General features: G+C 49.0%; 2 protein-coding genes across 7 annotated transcripts in view; one reads left to right on the forward strand and one right to left on the reverse strand.

Annotated features, from left to right (window-relative positions):
• The window catches only part of RECQL5 (RecQ like helicase 5), a 39,735-nt gene extending 27,307 nt beyond the window's left edge, over positions 1-12,428 (forward strand). For 4 of the 6 annotated variants that reach the window (XM_080376543.1, XM_080376545.1, XM_080376544.1 and 1 more), the window contains 12 exons: positions 3,325-3,552; positions 5,041-5,140; positions 5,609-5,645; positions 6,427-6,485; positions 6,630-6,706; positions 7,191-7,284; positions 7,756-7,896; positions 8,361-9,037; positions 9,236-9,314; positions 10,202-10,453; positions 10,974-11,046; positions 11,172-12,428. In XM_080376543.1, coding sequence (XP_080232669.1) covers positions 3,325-3,552; positions 5,041-5,140; positions 5,609-5,645; positions 6,427-6,485; positions 6,630-6,706; positions 7,191-7,284; positions 7,756-7,896; positions 8,361-9,037; positions 9,236-9,314; positions 10,202-10,453; positions 10,974-11,046; positions 11,172-11,272 — 1,918 coding nt within the window. In that variant the 3' untranslated portion in view covers positions 11,273-12,428. Of the gene's footprint in view, positions 1-3,324; positions 3,553-5,040; positions 5,141-5,608; positions 5,646-6,426; positions 6,486-6,629; positions 6,707-7,144; positions 7,285-7,755; positions 7,897-8,360; positions 9,038-9,235; positions 9,315-10,201; positions 10,454-10,973; positions 11,047-11,171 lie in introns of those variants that run through there. The other 2 variants (XM_080376546.1, XR_013926212.1) reach the window with 2 other exon arrangements.
• Positions 12,429-13,435: 1,007 nt separating this feature from the next.
• Positions 13,436-21,554, reverse strand: part of MYO15B (myosin XVB) — a 43,620-nt gene continuing 35,501 nt past the window's right edge. Inside the window, exons 51-63 of the mRNA XM_080376325.1 lie at positions 21,404-21,467; positions 21,086-21,158; positions 20,627-20,703; positions 20,179-20,255; positions 19,528-19,658; positions 18,439-18,905; positions 17,980-18,088; positions 17,479-17,627; positions 16,934-17,061; positions 15,813-15,946; positions 15,209-15,342; positions 14,633-14,773; positions 13,436-14,380 (exon numbers count right to left, since the gene is read on the reverse strand). Of these exons, the coding sequence (XP_080232451.1) occupies positions 14,321-14,380; positions 14,633-14,773; positions 15,209-15,342; positions 15,813-15,946; positions 16,934-17,061; positions 17,479-17,627; positions 17,980-18,088; positions 18,439-18,905; positions 19,528-19,658; positions 20,179-20,255; positions 20,627-20,703; positions 21,086-21,158; positions 21,404-21,467 (1,744 nt within the window). The 3' untranslated portion in view covers positions 13,436-14,320. The remainder of the gene's footprint in view (positions 14,381-14,632; positions 14,774-15,208; positions 15,343-15,812; positions 15,947-16,933; positions 17,062-17,478; positions 17,628-17,979; positions 18,089-18,438; positions 18,906-19,527; positions 19,659-20,178; positions 20,256-20,626; positions 20,704-21,085; positions 21,159-21,403; positions 21,468-21,554) is intronic.

Below are 21,554 nucleotides of genomic sequence, written 5' to 3' on the forward strand. Positions count from 1 at the left end.
GCACATTCGTAGTGCATTACATATTCATTCACGCGCAGGGTTGGTTCCAAGTTTCTTGCTTCTAATGCAAACTAGTGCGCGTCCTCAGATAGCACTACTGAAGTGTTTTACTAATGCCGCACGCTCCCCAAGTGGGGCTTTGCCCTCTTTTGGGGGGGCTGTTTGAGTCATAGGTCACAATCTCCCATTACCACAATTACTTTTGTCCTACTTCCAACTAATTTTCTGTGGATTGCCACACTTTATCAGCTTGTCTCCTGCGGCCAGGACTTCCTCACTTGGAGGCTTCTTTCTGCATAGCTTAGATAACGGTGTTCTTTTCACCATCCGTTCTGTTTCCCGTCCCTCACAAAGCAGACTCTCTTGATTAGGAGACCCTTCATTTGTCACTTTTAACAAATTTAGAGAGTCACTTGGCTTAAACTTTGTGCACAGATTTAACATATAAGTAGACACTAAATCAGAGTTTGGTAATTTGGGAGTTTAGGCAACATACCATTCTTTGGCTCGTATGAGGGAATGCTTTTTCCTGGTGTATTTTGGGAGAGAGAAAGTGTCTTTTAGGTTATGTGACTTTGCTTCTCTGACTGCATCTGTTTCTCCTAATTGCAGGAATAGGGCTCCTGTTTTAGCTGGTGTGCAAAAGCAAGGAGTACCAACAGGAGGCATGGTGCAGGCATGGTCAGTTTAGCACTTTTCTGAAATGCATTGCCACAGGCAAAAACAAGTTAATAAACTTGATTGTTATTTACTATTCGTCCTATCCCATGATGTCATATCAGGGCAGGATGTCTCAAATGAAATAATGATGTCGTTTAGACGTTTTAAAGACCAGTGGTCAGCTCATACCAACTCCTGTTGAAGGGTGGGGGAAGCAAATAATACAGGTGCATATTCAAAAGATGAAGTAATTTTAGGACATGTGTAATAATACAGACTACCATTAATTTATAGAAATCCCCATCTGATGGGCTCTAGTCAGGTGCTCGTATGACTCAGGAAGTTTTCCCACCACATTTTAATGCATAACCAACTATGTTTCAGGATCTCTTGTGTTAATTATCATTAATCCAGTGGTTACCCCCAGCATCCCTACTGGTAACCTGGTTTTGACCTTCTGACTTTAATTACAGGACTGTAATCTTGGTTCTGCAACTGAATTTCCGTTATGACCCAACTCATGAGCGCCACTGGCTGAAGTGGGGCTGTGGCCCTGGTTTTGGGTAACTCTTCAGGATATAGGCAGTTACAGGGGGCTGGAAGGAGAGGGCTTGGCTTTGCAAGTCTGGTTGGTTAGAAACTAGAACGAAATTCCAGTGACTACAGAGGTGATCTCTGCTTCCATCAAAGCCCTCCCTTGGGGCATCTCTCTGGCTTGCATGAGGGGACAGAGGTGTGTGTGGATGTCCCTCCCCAGCACAAGCCTGGTGAGCAGGCTGTAGGAGTGAGGAGAGGGCTTGGCCATTACTGTACGCCTCGATGAACTCTAATACAAATCAGTGCGTGCGAGAGAAAGAGACATGGACTAATGAGAATGCCTGCCTGTTTTCTTTTGGGGAAACAAAAAGCTGACTTGCAGCTTGCTGACATTTCTATAGTCACGTTGCATTGGCAGGACAGGCAGCACCAGTAGTTCTTTTGGAAAGGCAGGACAAGGGGATTGAATGTGTTGTCCCCATCCCGGTCCCCCCACCCTTCCCCACCATGTGAAAGGAGCTCTTTGAGTGCAAGATGAGAGCGAGTCAGTGTGGCTCTGCAGGGGGATATAAAGCCAGCTTTGTAGCAGCCCTCTCTAGGCTTTCAGTGCCCTAGACCGTGCAGCGCAACCTCCGGCTGCTGCAGCCCTCCTTACCTGAGCAGCGCCAGGTCCTTCGCGCTTCGGCACACACATTTCATTGCTGTAGCGACAGTAGTCTGTAACCTGCTGCTTTGCTGCTTCACTCGCTGTTCTGCTTTAGTAAATTACCCTCGCAGGCCGTGGGAATGAGTGAGCCCGCTGCTGCTGTAGACCCTTGCAGGGTTTGTTTGTGATGCTTTGGTAGACATACAGTTGTGTTCCCCCCAGACACACGCACATATGCGCAAGTTAAGAAGCAAACTGCATTTGTCAGATCTCTGGCAAGTTCAGACATGCCTTAAAGTGTGTATAATAAGAATAAATGAAGTGCTCACTCTCTTACTTTTCCCCTCTGTGACCCACTTTTTGCAGACAAAGTTGGTAAGCCAGCTAGGGCACTCCTTGGTAAAGGAGAAAAATCTCCACTTGTTCTTCCTTGCAGTAAAATAATTCTCTTAAAATAACTCTTGCTGCTGCTCGGCTGCAGGATTTGATCTCTTAAATGCATGCCGAAGTAAGTGTTTCTGTGTTATCTAGTATTTCAGTTAAAGAGACAACTTGCCACCTCTGCTGTGAAATCAGTTTTTAAAAGTGCCTCTAAATTCTGCCTGCTTTCTTAAAGAAAAAACAGTAACCACCTGGTTCTTCTTTATCTAGCAAAATCAGTGTCTTCACTAGTTTGTCAGGGAGTATTCTAGAAGAGAAATTACTTCCTGCCTGTATTGCTAACAAGCATATCTCTGTCACCAAACTCTTTTACGTACCCAAAAGCACTGATGTCTGCCAGAAATCTTTTGAAGATTCCTGGAAGAATCTAATCATCTTCACATGGCTAGTTTGCTAGGACTGGTAGAACTGGTTGTGCAGTGCTGTGGGAGCAAATGGACTGGTTCTCAGGGATGTAGGACTCTGCCGGAACTTTGGCTGCTGATCTGAAGCATGGGTTAGCAGATGGAGACCCAGGCTGTATTATCTGAAGAGTGCTCCCTCGTGACCTCGGTCTATTTCTGTGACTTAATATACATTTCTGTTTCTTCAAATGTGGATTTCTTCACCTTCAAATACAATAAAATTAGAAGCTCTCCAGTATGAAATACACAGACATACTCTGAGGTGTAGCGATCAACAGGACCTCTTTATGTATTTATCCTAGAGCCATTCTGTTTGGACGTGGAATGTATTTGGCCAACAATGCATATTTCATCCGCTGTGCCTTTTGCAGAGCTCAAAGATCAGAAGGCATTTAGCAGAAGAGATTGACACCACTCTGTTTTACATGTGGGGAAGTGGAGGCAGAGAGACCTTGTGCAAGGTGCCAGGAACAGACCCCAGTTCTGCTCCAGGCCTTAATCCCTGTGAATCCTGCTGGAATAGGCATTCTCTGCAAAAAAAGACTCAAGCCTTTATCAAAGGACACCTTGTGTTTGGGGTGTGGAGTTCTTGTCTATAAAAATATTTACCGGATCATTTCCCCTTTTGTTTCCTAGATGTCGCCATGCTGCCATAGCGAGGTACTTTGGTGATGGCACTCCACCTTGTAACAAATGCTGCGATTACTGCAAGAACCCGGGGGCAGTGAAGAGGCAACTGGAGTCACTGGAGCGCTGCAGCAACAGCTGGGGCAAAACCTGCATTGGGCCCACAGGTTCCTCCTGGGATAGCTATGACCCGGAGCTGTATGAAGGCGGGAGAAGAGGTTGCAGAGGTTTTAGCAGGTCTGTATTAGTAGCTTGAATTCAGCCCATAGAAGCTACCAGAGAGAAGAGAGCATCTCCCTGCTGCAGGCCCAGCCACTCCTATCTTCAGCACGTGTGGTGGTATTTTCCTGTAACTTCTGGCAGCAGGAGCTGGAATTTCATTTTCCACACATTTTGGCAGCCTTGATCACATTCATGTCTCAAAGAGCCAAAAGCTGTTTCGACTGACCTAAGAATTGCCCTGCAGAATGTAGCTGGTTCAATAAACTAGCCTGAAGTTTTTTGGAAGCAGTAAGCGGGGCTCAGCCTGTTCACAGTCACAAGGGTCAAAAATGTTTAAATTGAGACCAAGTGACAGCACAGTATGACATTGTCCACAGATCATTCCTGAGTTAGCATGGCTGTCTGTGGGCCAACAGGCTGGGGGGCCACTGACAGGACTTAGTCATCACAGAGGATGTAATGGAGTGCCAGTGTCAGCTGCTGCTGCAGATTGCTAAAGTTTAGTGTTTCCCTATCGGGCTGAGAGCAAAAGGAAGATGTGCAGTGGGAAACATGATTAATTCTGTACGACGCCTAGCAGTGTGGAGATGGAAACTTCTCTTCTTCCTTGTCCTCTGGCTGAGCTGTAGCAACCGTGCAGCTCTGTCTGGGTGCAGGTTTCGCGCTCTGCCCTGCCCGTGAAGCTGTCAGGATGCACAGAGCTGTCGGCTGGCCTAGCCCTCTGCTTTACCTTAAACAGCTTGAGACTGGAAGCTTTGCTCTGCAGGCAAGTCCAGCCGAGTCAGGAAACTGGCGTCCTTGTGACCTCAGCCCGTGTTTGATCTCAGGACCTGAAAAGACGCGGCCAATGCTGATGTTCAGCACACTGCCACTTGATTTATTGAACCTGACTGGATTGTAGCTTTGACTTGGACATTGTCATGGTCAACAGCCTTAAAGCTCTGATTTGTAATACCTGTCAGTTTGGGCTGTGGCGGCTGTGGAAGGCACTAAGCTCTTGGGCTACATTTGGCAAGAATCAGCTGCTGCGTGTCAGCGTGTTAGTGATGGGGTTTTCATTTAATACAACAGTGTCTGAGGAACTGAAGCTGAGGAACGGACGCTTTGTCCTTTCTGCCGTCTCTGCTCCAGTAGTACCCAGCAGCAGTGGCTGACAGATGGGGTACCTGATGTAAGGCAGTGAGTCCTCAATCTCATGGGAGAATCAGGCAGAGCTCCTGAAATGGAGCCCTCTGTTCTCTGAGCACTACTTATGTGCTACTAGTTCGTGCTGCTGTTTAGTAGTTCATGGGATTAACAAATCCCGTGAATTTTTGGAGGACACCCACTACTGTCCCGGTTGAGGGATGGTAGTGAAGCTAAAAGCTGAGAATTGTTCAGAAAGGATGTGAAATACATCATCTTTGTAAATACTGGGAGAACCTAGGCTCTCCAAAGCTTGTCCCCCAGTTAATGCTGCAGCTACAGAAATGTTTGTTCCTCTTGTTTTCCCACCTTCTCCAGGTATGATGAAGAAAGCAGTGGGAATGGGGATGAAGCAGATGAAGAGAATCGGAAACGGGAATGGAACAACTTCTACAGAAAGCAGATGAGTCTGCGCAAGGTGAGTTGGTGTCCCTTTGTGAGACATTCACAGATTGCTGTGTGCTTGCCTTACAGACACAAAGGCTTCCTGGCATCAGTGAAAGTAAATTATTGCATCTTGCTGTTGCTTGTTCTGTTTCTTACTTCTTGCACCTCTGCTTTTGCTGTTTTCTCCATATTCTGGGTCAGTCCTGTAATATGAAGAGACGCTAATCAAGAGGATCCTGTTGTCTTTAATACCTCTGATATTAATAAAACCAGATTTCCCCATTCAGCTTCTCTTGCATATCCCTATAGCAAAGTGAACTTTGGACTTTGATTCTCATTCTTTGTCTCGTTACCTGTATTTTGGTGCCTTTTCAGTACCTTTGTAACTTCAGCATTAATTTTCCCTGGAGCAGGGGTATAAAACGTGTCTTTTATGCTTCTAGACCAGCATGTGTGTTGCAGGAATGGAAATGTCTGACTGATCTTTGTTTTATTCCAGGGCAAAGAACCAGAAAAGGAAGATTTTGTTCCTCCAAGTAAATATCTCCTTTGATTTATAGTGGGGTTTCTTTGGGAGAAAAAAGTCTTGCATTTTGCAGCTGCATGTAATTTATGTAGCATCAACACTGGAGGTGTCAGTCCCTAGGCACAGAGGTTAGACTTTTGGCTGTGAAGGCTTGGCTGGAGGAGATGGATCAGAGCTTAGCTTTGGTTGGGGTGAAGATATGGAATGCACCTTTCTGAACAGCGTGTCCAAATAAGCAAAAGAGAAGGAAAACTGTGTCTAACCTGACTTTGTAAGCTGCTTCTGCGGTGCTTATGCAGCAGTATTCAATTGGGCCGTAAGGAAACTGCTGGAAAACTTTGCCATTTGTAACTGTACTAACTGGGGCCCTGTCTAGCAACATAGTTCTTACGCTGTTGTAAAAGAACACCTGGTAGGTCATGTTACTCTGTTCAGCCTCTTCTTTTTTTTTGGTTGGTATTGTGGGGAGGGGAAAAGAGTTGAGTTTTCGAAGAGCCGGGATTCCTTGAAAAAGGGTTTCCTGAGGTGGGGAGGTTTTGGAAAGCTGTTAGCCATGAAGTGGCAAAGTAGATGTTCTCATCCAGAAAGAAAAATCTCACTGTGGCTTCTGCCTACTCTTTTGGAGGTTAATTTCTCCGGGTTAAAGGGTGACTGCAGTGGTGCTGGGGGTTGACTGTGCAGGGAGGAGCATGCCGAGCAGTACTGGACTGGCAACCCTGCCAGTGACAGTTGGGATGCAGCCCCAGCCCTGCTATGACACCTTTTCCAAATAAATGCCTCTTTTGTGGTAGGTGCAGACTGTCCCTTGAAGGATGCCTTCAGCAGGAGAATCTCCAAGCTCACCGTGAAGGTAGGAGAGGCTGGTTAACCATCAATCTTGTTGACTTGCAAAGAACAACAAAGATTCTGCCTGCCCTGTTCTTACTCCTTCAGGGATGGAAGTCCAAGGGGCACTGTGACTTCTGTAGAGCATTCTGTATCCCATGTTTCCTAGGGACGGGAACACTGCTTGAAGATGCTGGAAGAAGCTTTGAGCACCAATCAAAAGGTTCCAGCAGGAGGAGGAAAAGGGTATGAGATGAGAGAAAAGGGGTAACATACAGAGTCCCTTAACACAGGGCCTAAGCTTCCCTGAGCAGCGTTACCACTCTCATTACCTTTTTAAGTTATCTGGCCCGAGGATGTGGTTTTGCTTAACCGCATCCTTCTCGTAGTGATGTTCAGGATCAGATAATGAGGATTCCTGTCTCGATTCTGCTAAATCAGCTGGATGGTAGGAGTCGCAATTCTTCCCTGTCCCACGAGATGGGGATAGTGTACTTCTCAAACTGGGCAAGTGGACACTGAGACTTCGTTTTAAAACTTTGTTTTCACCACCCTTTCCATTCTCCAGCAATTCCTTGCTGCATCCCTTGGGACTTCCTTGGAAGTTATCACTTCTTCTGGCACCGGAGGGAGGGAATTTTGTACTTTGTGAGAGATGCTTAAGCATTAGTGTTCCCTTTGCAGATCTAGAAGTGTGTCTTGCCAGAAATCACCCCAGCCTGTGTTACAGGTCAGACCCTCACGCCTGTGCTGTGGAACTGGAGTATGAAGCTTTCCGAACGAGTAAAATGGCCAACTCCTACAAGGCAACTGTGCTAAAGAAGGTAGGGCCATGCGTCTGCTGCTGTTCCCCTGAACGCGGTGTGGCCTCAGTTTAAGGGCAAACAGGGTAGAGTTTGTGTGGGAAAGATGAAGGAGAATCTCTGCTTTGCCTTGGATGTCTTCCAAATCTTTCTTCTTGATTTTGTTTCCTGGAGGGCTCAGAATCATGTTGGTTTCACATCTTTGTTGGCTTTACAGGCTCCGGAAACCTACATAGCAGTGCAAGCTTATCCAGTTATCTTCTAGTCTAGCAATGAAGGGAATCGGGAGTTCCTCAGACTGTTGCTGACAGTGGAGAAGCCTTGGTTTAGGTTAGCTGATTGCCATAAGTCTCTCTGAAGACGTTTCTGTTCTTGAGATAGGTGTCTCTCCAGGGGAGGCATTTATTTTGCCTCTGTGGCTTTTAGTATGTACAAAGGCAGGAATGCATCAAGATCTCCGGCCACTAGAGACTCTTTCTGTTCTCTTTTCAGGTAGCAGAAATCAACAAAGCCTCAAAACAAGGAGAGTTGTTCTCATTCTTTGGGTCTGGAACTGGTGGCAATAGCAGCTTGGAAACAAAATCTGGGCCTCCAGCAGAAGAGGATTTCCTCCCTGCATCCCAGGTTTACTCGGTGAGTAGGTACAGATGGGATAGACAAGGAGGGAATGGTGTGCTTTGTCTGTCTGCTTTTTTATAATTTTATTTTAGGTTCCTTCTGTGGCCATAGCTGTATATTTCTATTGTAGTCGCTTTTCCTGTCTGTTGTTTGTTTCTGGAGTGAGATCAACTAGTCATGCTGGTTCCTGTTAGTGATTATAATTTGTGTGCAGGCCATAAGTTAAGTAAGTTTTTCTCATTTTGCTCTAACCAGGGATGCTGTCTGTTTCCTTACTGCAGGCCTATGACTTTAACCTAATCCATTTCTCTGATGTCTCGGTTAATGATTATGATGATAAGTCACATTTAGAACCTTCCCCAGCTTATGGCTGTACACACTGGTGTATTGTGTACAGAAACTGAGCTCCTTTCAGGGTTCTGCACACAGGGTTTCCTTAATGCTTTTACATCCAAAGTTTCTTCTTCCTTTCTCCCTAGTTCAAACCAAAGCGTGTGGGAGCAGGATTTCCAAAGAAATCCAGCTTGTTCCAGACAGCTTCAGAACTGCTGAAGGTCCAGGAGGGGACTGATGCAAACCCTGTCAAAAAAGGAGATTGTGCAAGTCGGCAAGACAACAGCAACTGGAGTCTGGAACTGGACACCAGAAATGCTGTTCTCCAGAAGAAAGAAATAGCAACCAAAGCAACATATGAGAGTGCTGGGGCAGAAGTGCTCCTTCCTGAAAAGAAAGGACAGCAACCCAGTCCAGACACAGACGCAAAAGCTGCCCTTGGGGAGGGCCCTGCAAAAAAGTCCAAACCTAGCAAGAAGCAGCAAATGCTCGCAGAAGCAGCTAAAAAAGAATCACAGGATATTTCCAAATTCTTCTCCCTCCCCAAAGGTGGGTCTAAAGCCAAAAGTTGCAGCTCAGCAAAGGAAGATGGTTGTTCTGCAAGCACACTACCTCAGGTTTCTTCTCAAAGCATGTGTCAAGAGAAACCAACACCTCAGGAAAACAAAGTTGTCTTTGGAGGAGATGTGACTGGACAGTCCCAGGGAGAGAATGAAGAACTGGGAGACATAGAAGTAACACTGGCTGAGAGAGAGGAGGATTTTGAGACCCAGCAGGCTGCTGAATCTGAACTCCTTCAAGAGGAAATTGATGTAAAATCCAGGTAAAATCTCTACCTCTCTGCTCCCTGTGTTACCCTGTTAATGAGCTGCAGAGTTGCACCAGCCTTGTCTGGAATCTGTATTAGATTTCTAGGCTGGTGAGGCAGACTCGGGCTTTACCACATTGAGTCTCATGGCCACTGACAGTATCTTCGCTGTAGAATGATTAAGAGTGGCCTTCTCTCTGCTCTTCCCACTAGTTTTGCTGAAAATGTCACAGAAACTGAGCTAACTGTTGCTGGGGAAGGTGAGAGTGGGAAGCGACCAGGACCAGATGAGGTAAGACTTCAGTGGATGCTAATTTCCTCTATTCTGCTCGTCTTGTGCCACGTTTCTCTCTGGTCTGAACTACACCTTGACGGTGTTATTTATCTGGGGAGGGCCCAGCTGCCGTTGCAGCAGAGAGGAGAACCGCAGCTGCATTGCACTGCTGGTGTCCGCCCGCCGCCCACTGGGCCAGCGCCAGCAGCTCGGGCTGCAGCGGAAAGCTTCCCCTCCGCGCTGCTTTGTTTCCTCTTCTCTGCAACACGTGTGACCGCGTGACCGTACCCTTGCTGATGACCTGCCTGGAATGAGTCTCTCCACCCCCTGCAGATCTGTAACTACCTATAATTAGCAAGTTGCTTTCTCAAGCCAAGGGAACAACCCCAGCCCAGTGACACACAGGAGCGCTCAGAAAGAGCCGCGCTCACGGCCTTCCTTGCCATTCGGTCTCTGTTTCTGCATTTGGCATCTGAGACTGCTGGTAACTGCCTCTACTGAACAGCGTGGTCTCCTTGTTCTTTCAAATTGCAGAGGAGTGTGACACTCCTCATGTGGTTGGTTCTTCCCAAGGGGTGTATTCTCAGCAGATATCCTGGGAAATCTTTTCCTGTCAGCTTTTCCTGTATAGGACGGGGTCTAGCAATTAGCTGCCCCAATAAGAGCACGGGGTGATTCTCAGTGGGGTAGTCTTAAAGCGTTTTCCTCAAAGTGCCTTTATGTGAGAAATAGTGTATTATATCTGCACAGTAAAACGGGTTACGTGGATTCCTGCAAGGTATTTGCTCCAGGGAGAGCCTGCAGGATGCTGCAAAGATTCATGTTCTCAGAAGGGGGTGGCTGCTTGGAAGTGTCACGCTGCCACAGGAATTGGTGGGTTTGGTTTTCTTCTGTCCCATCTCCAGGATATGGAAAGTCCCGCAGCAAAGCGACTACGGACAGTGGCAAAATCTTCCATTCTGTCTCAGCCAGACAGCAAAAGTGTTGGTCCAACAAAGAAGAAGGTGACTTTTGATCCAAACTTATCGGAGTGCAATAAGGAAGGAACCAGCAAGACTGTGCAGCCAGTGACCAAAGGCGTGTCCCTCAAAGAGACAGCAGACATCGTTGTCAAATATTTGACCCCATTCTACAAGGGTGGCAAATTTGCTTCCAAGGTAGGGCACAGCTCAAGACCCTCTTTAGCAGAAGGAGACTGCGTCTCCCTGGTGATCCGGGGATGGGAGAAGGGGAAGATCATCTGGATACATTTAATTTCCAAGTCACGGCTTGGTACGTGCTGTTTCAGTGACCCTCGGTGCAGGGACTCGCCTCTCCCCAGAAAGGGTTTGTGTGTGATAGAGAGTGGTACCGTGTTGGTTCCTTGCTTGTTTGTGATTGTTCATTTTTTCACCATAAACTCCGGCATGTTTTGAAGAACTCCCACCTGTGGAGTGGCAACAGATCAGGTTCAGTTCTGGTGTAGCCGATATGTTCCGCAAGGCAGCGTGTGAGTGTGTGTGTGTGCTTCTCCAGCACTGCCGGGTCAGGTGTATTTGCAGGTTTGCAACACTCCTGTAGTCTAAATCTATGGTGTGTGGTACAGCCAGCCTGCGCTAGGGGCAAGACAAACGTGGAAACAGCCTGGTGAGGTAACCGATGTCTGCTTTCTGCTCTTTGTCTTCCCCAACCCTGCAGGATCTGTTTAAGGGCTTTGCTCGGCACCTGTCTCACTTACTGACCGAAGAGCAGAACCCTGCCCGCAAGACTGGTGAGTTTGGCAGCTGGGGAGAGCGCCAGGGATCTTGGGTCTTGTCGCTGCTGAATGGATCGATGGCTTTAAAGGGGGCAGGTGTCTTAAGCGTCATCTCAAAGGTGCTGCTTCCTCTCTTGCAGTGAAGGAGGAAGCACAGAGACTCATCAAAGAGTTTTTCAAAACAAGGGTCAGGTGTGAGAGTGAGAGAGACTGGCAGGAGCAGCAGAGCTCAGAGAGCTGATCCCGGCGTCGTGTTGGCCGTCTTCCTTCCTCCAGCAGTGAGACCAAGGGATCCTGAAGAACTCAGCCAGGGAGAGGTTTGTGGAATTGCAGAAGCGAGCTCTCTTTTCCCACTGCAGTTTTGCTCACTTCTGTCATTAGTGACACACACTTCCAGGACACCAGTTTCTGTGAACTTATGGAGTTTCTCCCATAACTGGGGCACCGAAGCCCTCTGGTACCTCTTGCCAAGAGGTGTGACGGCTGCGTCTACTGCGTGGGTTAGGGGCTGCGTGGGTTAGGGGCTGCTGCTTCAGGCGTTCTGCGGCACCTCCAGCCTCTGCTCCCTGCAGCAGTCGGGGAGGGGCTCAGACTTCCCCACTAGGACTCTGCTTTGGGACAGCACCTTGCTTCCTAGATGGCTCCTCCCCTTGCTCCCCCGTCTCTTAGTTTTTATTTCAGTGTTACCAATAGAAGCCTTATGCTACAAGTTCACATGCTTTGCTCAGGGCTGCCAATGACAAACTTGATGGTTGAGTTCCTGGATGGAATGTTTTCCCTTGAAGGGCAGGAGGGGAGCATTTTGGTTTTACCATGCGGGCAGTGCCTACTTTCTGAAGGTGGAGAAACTCAGACACTTTTTCTTTTAATGTGAACTTTTTTTTTAACTTTGTCTAGTTCTGCCTGCCCTTTAACTTAGGCGGTGATGCTTTTTCAGTATTAATCTCTCCAGTAGTGGCACCGAGGTTGCCAACACTTTTCCAGCATTTGCTTGTAACCCCTAAAGCCATATCTGCTTCCTGTGCCTCGCCCATGGTCTGCAATAGGAGGGCAACGCTGCTGTTACAGCTGGTTAAGGTATGCTGTGGCCCTCAAATTGCCGCTGTGGTGCCTCTGCTGCTATATTTATGTAAGGACCTGAACCCTGGGGTATCAGCGGGCTTGAAATAACCCAGCTCCCTGGAAGGAGTCCTTTGTGGTGGGTTTCTGTTGGGTTCTGCCTTTGTTCCATGCCATGGAGGCTGGTGGCCTCAGGCACTACCGCTGCTAGAGGAATCTGCAGCCTGAGAGGCCATCAAACAGGCTTTTGGATCACTGTACTCAACAGATGTATTTTTTTTTTTTAAATGTACTGAAGAGTATGTGCGGAACTGACAATAAAACAATGTTGTAGCTGCTATGGCCTCTTCCTGGAAGCTTTTTCTTACCACTCAGTCATGCAAACTGGCCTTAGACACATTAAGACTCTGTCACTGGGAACACAGACATAAAAGCTCATTTCTTATCTGAACAGACAGCTAAGAAATGCAACCCTGGGATGGGGTGGATGGGAAGCATGTGCCAGCAGATGCCTCCGGCCCTTTAAGCTGCAGGCCTTCTCCAGGTGGAACCAAAAGGAGAACCTGGAAACACTTAACTCCAAAGTGACTTAGATCTTCAGCTTGCTCTGCTCACTGAAGGACAAAGGGCCCTACCAGAAGCCTTTTACACAATAGAAATCTTTTTCAGCTGTTGCTGGCTGGCTTCTGTTTTCCCTTCCCCTGAACACTCCTGTTCCATCAGCCTCTTCAGTGGGGTCACTGTTTATCCAGAGCTCAGTGCTTCTGGAGTTCGACTGCTGCCTGGGTGAACTCAGAAACGCTTTGTTTACCTTGTAACTCAGGGGGCTCCCGAAAGGCTGGTGAGGGCACGGGGTTGTGCGACAAAGTGTTTCCTCACACTGTGGGGCATGTCTAACCAGGTGAGTTCTGCACCTACATAAGGCAGCAAAAGCTCAGCAAAAGAGAAGGGGAAGAAGGGTAAGTTAACCTCCAGCTATCATCATTATTCTTGTAAGAAAACTTCATGAAAGAAAGTCTGTCATGTTGCTGTGGTGCCTTACATAGCCTTGCAGTAGCAGTGCTGAAGGGAGGAGGGGGTGGAACGTGTTTCTAGACTCCACAGGCTGCAGCAACCAGTACGTGAAGGGAAGTTCCTGACAGGGCAGATGCTGCAGTTACTGCTGGCATCAGCCGACCAGCAGGAAGCTGGCTGGGCATCACGGCTTGCACTGAGCACCCGCCGATCTGTCCCCTTCCCCGCCAGCAGTGACAACCTGTTCCGCAAGCTCTGCCAGCTGCCTGCAGGTCAGCCTTCTCGCGTTAGATGTAAACCAGTACCTGTCATGTCAGAGCTTCAAGCCATCTCTGCAGGATTATTTTATTGCAGTCTCCTAAAATGCAGATACTTTTCAGTTCGGTGGGTAGCTGTAGCACTAAAAATAAATTAGCATTTTTGTACAAGCCAGGATACTCTCCCCTGCTGTAATACAAGTTCCATTTAAATACGCTTCCTCCATGGGCATGGAGCCATCGTTTGTGTGACAGCTGCACGGACATGATTGACTTCTTTGTAGTACAGGGAAACACATGTATATAATTATGTCAGTAAGAAATAAAAAATCAAGTAACAGTGCACTTTCTTACCATTGCAGCTCAATCTGTACCCCAGCATGTGTTAACTATATTAACACTGATCTGCTTTGCAATTAAGATGCTTTCTACAAGCTCCTGCTTCATCGATCCTGCTATAGGGCCTCTTGCATAGCAATACAGAGAAGCAGCTCACCACGGAACACAGCAGCAGCCAGTGCAGTCATTTCGTAGCCTCAGCTGTGCAGTGTCATACACGCATCCCCAGCAAGCATCAGTCTCTGCTTGTGTTAATCAAAAAAAGCAGAGAGGAGTCCCACACTGCATAGCCTGAAGCAGTCACTTGCACCTGTTCAGCTGCTCTGTGTTGGAACAGGCTGGGAAAAAGCCACGGTGTGGAAAGCGTGTCTAGTGGCGTTAGCCACGGCATGCGTTGGGTCATGGAATAGCACTGGGGGGCTGAGGGGCAGGTCATGCAGGGGAGCGATCACGGGCCAGGCCAGCAGCACACACTGCGGTGGCAGTCTTACAGCAACTGCCTGACGTCAGGGGTGTCTTTCGGGAGAGTCCTCTCCAGAAGACAGGGCAGGGAGCACTGAACAAGCCCAAGGAAGGGAGGACAGTGCCGTTTCACTTGGTCATTCTCCTCCTCCCAGGCTCTAGTGCTGCAACTCTCTTCTATCCAGGATGACAACAATCGTGTGGTACATTTCTTTAGCCTGTCAAAACACAAATCCACATCAGTCATTCTCTGCCCCAGAAATGGCTGCTTCTCATCATTAAATATTCCCATAAATCGCTTTCCATAATTATTGGGTGCATGCTGGGACAAATCTGCACTTTGGGGCCCAGGAAATGCAGTGCTCTGGGACGAGAGAGCAGTAGCACTGTCTGTTAGCAGAGGCTCAGCTGGGCGGTTGAGGGCAGTTTCTGAACTGCTGGGGGAACCTGTGGGTCCACGCTGGTCTCACCTGTGACAGTTCAAGCCACATGGCCTTGGGGCTGGCAGCCGAGCCGTAGTTCAGTTCTATGCCGGGAAGCCCACCGTCAGAGACAGGCTGCAGCGTTCGCATCTTCTGCAGCTCCTTCAACGGAATGACGCAGGAGACTGCCTGTATAAGGAGAAAAGCCACAAAACGCTTTCTGGTGCGGCCCTTGCAGATAAAACCATCTGATTCTCACCAAGGAGGATTCACCTCAAGAGCCTGTTGAAAGTTGAGACAAGGCCTGGGACGCACGGCCGTGTGTACAGAACACGGGGCAGGCTCCTGCTGACAGCATGTCCCTAGAACTCCAGCAAGACTGGGCAAAAGGGAACGTGACCTGCACTTTGCTTTACTGCTCAGCATGATCACTGGACTGAGAAAAGAGCACACAGCAGTACTAACTGTTGTACCGCTCGTGTCACTTGCTTTGGGCTAGGGCTGTTGTTTGAGTGGCTGTGACGCAGGTAAATGCAGTCTCTTCCTGCACAAGTTCTAAAAGTCAAAGTTAATATCTGACAGACATCAGGGCTCCAGACTCTAGGGAGGAATTGTCTGGCATACCTGGGTGGTGCCATCCACCACAATGATCTCTTCTTTATTCACGCCAAAGAAACAGGGCACAGGGATTGTGTCATCGCTGACTCTCTTTACAAAGTAGATGTTGTAGCCAAAGAAAGGCAATTTCATCACATGCTCTGTAAGAAAGCAAAAGGTGGCTTTTCAGGCAGCAGCTTCCAGCCAGCGATCCACTGCACCAACCTAAGGTGGTCAAAAGCTGCAAGAGTTCCCAAGCTTTTCTACACGAAACAGTAAGATTGACAAGTTCTCCCTCCCCCCCCCAGCTCAATTCTCAGCAGTCTGAGCAGCCTGAATAGACGCCCTGTTCTTTTTCTGACCAGCAAACAGACATGCAGCCAGAATATCAACTAAAACACAACTCGCACAGAGGTCTGAAAATCTACTGCAGATTTCTACAACAGAGGTGGAACTTCTCCCATGACCACCATGCTGGAGAACAAGGGCCAGTCTAGGGAATGCTATGTCATGGCCTACTCCAGGCTCCAAGGATCCTTGCCAAAATCATGAAGTGTCCCAAAAGCGCATTCGGAGCAGCTGCTGTCATGCTCAGGATAGACGAGGCAAGCAGATCTGGATGTCTCCTCACCTATGAACTGAATTTTTGCATCCAGTGGCTGGAGGGGCTGCTTGGTTCTCAGCAGCATGCCAACGTGGTCCTGCAGAGACTGGGGATTGATGGAGGACTGCAGGGTCTTTGGCGTGTACTCCTTCAGCTCCTCCCTGTGCCAACAAGCAGATACTAAGTCACCCCCTGCCCAGCTAAAATCAAAAAATCAGCCCAGGGGAATTAGGAGGAAGGAGAGGATGTGGCAACAGTTTTCAAGTACATGGCTGGGGGCAAGGGTGGAGGGAGAGAGGAAGGGCACAACAGGTCGTTTCTGAACTGGGTAATGTGGAAGGAAACACCAGACAATGAGACCACCATTTTCCACAGAGAAGGCGGCTGTGCACCACTGACTAGTGCACTGGGAGAAATCCCACCTTTCTGGAGACAACTCTTCAAGCAAGGAGTGTAGCCTGGAAGTAAAGCCACAAGGCGTTTCTTTTGCAGGCAGCCTCAGCTGAACACCACCTTACTCTAACCCTGTCTTGCTCCTGTGTGACCGAAGCGCTACACAGAGCTCCCCATTCCCAGCAGGGTTGTGCCGTCACCCCCTGCTGCTGGTGCTGGAAGAGGAGCTGGTGGAGACATTACCTTGACTCTGAGTCAAAAGTCTGTAAGGCTACAGGAAGGAAGGAGCATGAAAATACAGCTCAGGGCTGCAGCACAGAAGCTTTCCAGCACGCAGGGACATTTTCATTCCCACTAGGCATCTCACTACAAATTTCAGGTTCTCAGGGTTGAAAACTCTGGGATTTGTGAGAAAGAACAAAGGAGCATTCGTCCCAGCTATAAACTCATGTGCTCCCTTGGGATTACAGACACATGGATGGCAGTCAAAAGAAATGCCCACGGCACCCTCATGACCCTCAGCTTAGGAGGAGTCAGAAAAGGAAATGTGGATCAGAGACAGTCAACATTAAGAATGTGAACAGGAGGTAAATTTTCTTGATTATGGGCAGAAGTCAGTCACTAAGTGATGTTAATTAGTAGCTTATGTTCTCTAGAAGTGTCCATTCCTCAGTCATCCAGAGACGAATTCAGGCACCTACCCCTAACCCCTGTGGCACTGGCCATCAGAGATAGAGGCCCACCTGGAGACATACCTGGAGGGAACAGAGTTCTGCTGCTCTGTTTTGGCCCAGTGCTGGAGCACTGCCAAAACGCCCACCTCGATCTCCATTTCCTTACTGCGGCTCAGCAGTATCCTGCCGTTCAGGTAATCCCACTGCACCTGAGGGACAGCACAGCAAAGAGGCCTTTCTTACACCTGCCGGAGGGTGCAGGCAGGTCTGGGCAGTGCCAGGCTGCAGAGACCCACATCCCACCTTGCCGATAACACATCCAGCTCAGGCAGGTAACACAAAAGCAAAGGTTTTCTGGGCTTGGGAAGAGCATGCGGAACTGCAGAAACCACGTCTGGAACAGTACAGCTCATAGGCTAGGGCTCCAGGCGCACTGCCTTCCTTGCATTCCATAAATTCAGTTATTAGTCATTCCCAGAAACGGCATACAAAGCTGATTAGCCAAAGCCCTCCCGCTTCTTCAGCTCCCTTGGGACATGCCCTTTGCCCTTACACTTAACTCCACCCCTGCTAGGGAGCCCTCGCTAGGGAGGTTCCTGGTGGCACACACTGGCCTTGTTGCTTACCTGTCCATAATGGACATCAGTATAAATTTTATTCTCAAAGTGCAGAGGTGTCCTCCAGATGAGCCTGCGTAAAGTCACAGTGACCAACTTGTCCTCCAGCAGGTAATCATGAAGATACTCCTCCGATCTTATCGGCCTCACAGTTTTATCTACATGTTTATGCAGAGAGAGGGTGGTCACTCGGTGCCAAGACAGTGGGCTGAGCTCCATGGCCTGGGACAGGAGCCTTCCTGCACAGCGCTGTGCCACCCTGCCCTGCCAACTCCAGGCATAAGCCATTCTACAGGACACGGACCCACACAGACAGATGCATCTCTTTCAGAAACAAGTAACACAGCCCCCGAGAAGGCGCAGTCCTTAACCCTAGTACAGAGGGAAACTGCTGAAGAGGAACATTCCCAGAGCCAGCAAGGGTGGGGGAACTACTTGGAACAGTAGCTGTGGTACTCCCTGTTGGAAAAACCACTTTAAGAACAAAGCTAGATGCTAGTCTCTACTTGCCGAGATTATGGCTGTTGCTCCTGCTGGCAAAAAGAACAAATTCCCAGATCTCTTCCTGTTCACCTGTCCCCATCTGCTCACAGATCTCCTGCAAGAGCTCCTTGGCCACCTGAAGCAAGGAAAGAAGCAAATAAATACCATGGCCAGGCAAGCCCGAAAGCATCCCAGAGCAGTTAGACATGCTGGGCCTGCTGGAGGGCAGCAGTATGGCTCTGGCCATCGCACAAAGCAGCAACCAAAAAGGTTTTTATGATTCCATGATTCTGAGCTGGTGAGGCATCCCAGCATTGTGCAAGCCCTGCAGAGATACGCTGCTACAGGGATTCCTGGGAAGCGAGTGGGAAACTGTCACAGCGCTGTGGGAAGCACGGGCCAAGCCCAAAGTTTTGGCGGATGAGGGAGTTCCCTGGTGAGGCTCAGAGTTCAGATCAACAACGAAATTCAAAGCAGAAAACTCACCGTGAATGTCTTGATTCTAGTGAGGTATTCCATGCCTCCAGGCATCAGTATCGCTAGCCGGCGGGCACTGTGCCCCTTCTGCAAAACAGTCTTTAGGCAGCAAGACATGCGAGATCCCATCAGCCCCACAATTTTCACTCCCTCTTCATCCTCATCTCTGCCTTCCACTGCTTGCCCATCGTACCTGCCTCCTCCCTGCCGATGTCCCTGCCTACTCCATGGCATGGCACCTCCCAATCCCCTTGCAGACACACGCTTCATTTCCCTTCTTGGAACACTAACCACCCCTGTAAAACACTGCACGTAGCACCTCACGGCAAGCCCCTGCCCTCCCTCTCTTCCCAGTATCCCCACTTCTCTGCCCCTCAATACCAGCAATGCCTCTATCTCCACCGGGAAAGGAAGGTGGCGACGGCCCCCATACATGAAATTTTTCCGCAGGTTGCTCTGACAGATCTTGGCTATATCTGCCGGAAAAAGAAAAAGCTTCGTGTGCCGAGCCAAACAGAGGAATAAGCATTGTGTCCTGTGGTGCTGGGTCATCCTGGCTGTGTTGAATTTAACCCAGGGCTGCTGCTAGGAGAGCAAAAAGACTTGACCTCATCTCCCACTCTGCCAGGACACATCCAGATCATGAGAGGCCAGCCCCAGACAGCAGGAGTACAGGGGCATGACAGGGTGGGAGAACTAGAACCCTCTTCTCTGGCAGGATTCCAACCCAAATACCTCAGAGTTGATGACCCTGGAAGATCACAGACTGCCTTTCCCCCAGGGTCTAGCTGTCAAACTGGGCCCAAGCCACAGGGCTAAGCTAAGCTTCTGAGACACAATTCCACTTTGCCTGGGCAAAGATGCAATGGGAAATAACCTCTGCAAAGAGAAAGACTAGAGACACAAAGCTGACCGCTGACTCTTGCCTGCAGGCTCAGCTCCCTCGGTACCCCGCTCATTTCTCCTGCCTAACAGGATAAGGGAGATTTTCCCACTGGACCCATGTCCCCACCTGGATCCTGTCTTCTTTCCTTGACTACTGGGCCTTAGTAACAAGGGGGCAGACATTTATTTTACAGGACACAGAAACAGTCATACCCTGGTGGGTGCTAGATGGATCGCTGCCGGCTAGCTGCAGAAATTTGGTGGCATAGGGCATCAGGATGTTAGAAGGGAGGAAGTACCCAGTTAGCAGGTTTAGGAGCAACCAACCACGCAGCACGCTGTCCCTGTAGAACAGAAAGAACTGTGGGCACTTGGAATAAGATAATTCCTACACCAAGCAGCTCAAAGCGAGCCTCTGTCCTTTTGAACATCTATGGCAGGTGGCAGAAAATGAGGTGGCAGCGCTTGGTCAGAGGTTTCTTATGCTGAGGAAGGGATTGATTCAGTTATTCTAACAGCAAACAAAGAAAGGGAACAGTCAAAGCTACTCTGATGCCACTGCTGCTGTATCGCAGGGCAGCGTGGGGTCAAGCCAGTCCCTAACTGTTGTGTCAGTTCCCTTGGGCTGTGATGAGGAAATTGGGGCTCTGAACAGCACCACTACCAGGAGCTACCAGGAATGTTTACCACAGCCCAGATGTATCAGCAGCCAGAAATACAAAGACAAACATTCATTGAAGTGAAAATGCCAAACCCAGTGACTGGCTTGATTTCCTGAGTGCTCAGCAACTGGTGTCCATGCAGTGAGGCAGAGGGTTCCCCCCAAGCTGTGCACGCACAGGATCTGAAGGTGCTGGTACTCACTGGTTTGGGTTGTGGGTGACCTGTTTGATGACCTGGCAGTAGACCTCATCATGGAAGCTCTCCTTCTCCTTGCACAGCTGCATTTGGAGAGAAGACAGCATCAGAGATGGGAAGAGAGCATCAGAGAGGCCTGAGGTCATCTCTGTGCCCTCTCTCTCCCAGCTTCAGAGCTCTGTCAATTTGGCTTAAAGTTTGGGTGTTGCAGCCCCTGGTCTCCAGTGTTATCTAGCCCAAAGAAGGAGAGGCTCGTTGTGCTCTCATCCAGGCAGTGATCCATTTACACGCAACCCCTCCCTGCCATGTTTTTTAATCAGCCTTTCCATTTCTGCTCCCTTTCTCTCGTAGGAGGTTGCATTATGACTCTCCCTGCCCTCGCCCTTCCCAGCAAGGTCTTGGCCCTTCATTCCCATCAGTGCTTCAGCACCTTGCCCAGGGGAAGGTCACAAACCTGAAGGATTTCATAGATGCATTCAACCTCATTCTGGTTCTTGAGTTTCGGTTGATCTCCCATGAACCGCATCAGAGCTGCAAAGCAAAAGCTAGTGTTCAGGTCTAAGCAGAGGTGATCCTGCCACACGGCAGGCAGTAGACTAGAAAATGTCCTAAAAGCTTTTCTGCCTCTCACAGGCTATTACAAGACTTGCATTGGACACATGTGGTCAGTGGGACATCAGCCCAGGCAGGGTGTGTTCTTGGACACTTTTTACTCAAGGCAAAGTGCATTTTGTTGGACACTTTCAGTATGGACACAGGTGGTTATTAGCTGCAGAAATGACTTAGAACGAGCTCTCCTTTCACAGTCTTCATTCCCCGCCCTGGGGCCCGTGTGCCCATGTGTGGCCACCAAGGCCATCCCACTCACCCCTGCTCCAGCCTCTGCGGTATCGTGTCCTAGGGAGGTACTTACTCTTGAAGTTCTTTGTAGCAAGCTCGTTCAGCTCACTGTCAGAGTACCGGAGCAAAGATGCCTGGATTGGGACCTACAGGGCCAGAATACAAGGGTAAACTGGGGAGGCAGATTGCACAGAGCTGTGCTGCAGCCTTCACAAGAAGACACAAGCTCCCAGTATCTTGCAGGTAGCACTGAAGACTAAGGGGCACCTACACTTCTCCAGAGACTGCAGCCAAGGATCTGCTCTCTGCATTTTCGCTATGTGGGGACAAAGCCAGAGACAATACTGGAGCTGGGATTCTGGCTGTAGCCATGGGGAGAGACTGGGCTCACCTTAGTGTGCTGGACCAGGTCAGCTACACTCTTCTTTTCAGCAGATGTCCCCTTCAATCCCTGCCTAGACAGAGGAGAGGGAACATACAATCCAAGAAATATCCCTAGATACGGCTTGGTGTGTGTCAGGCCATATGTATGCCTGTTCAAG

This window comes from Falco punctatus, assembly GCF_963210335.1.
Source record: "Falco punctatus genome assembly, chromosome: 1".
Lineage (NCBI taxonomy): Eukaryota > Metazoa > Chordata > Aves > Falconiformes > Falconidae > Falco > Falco punctatus.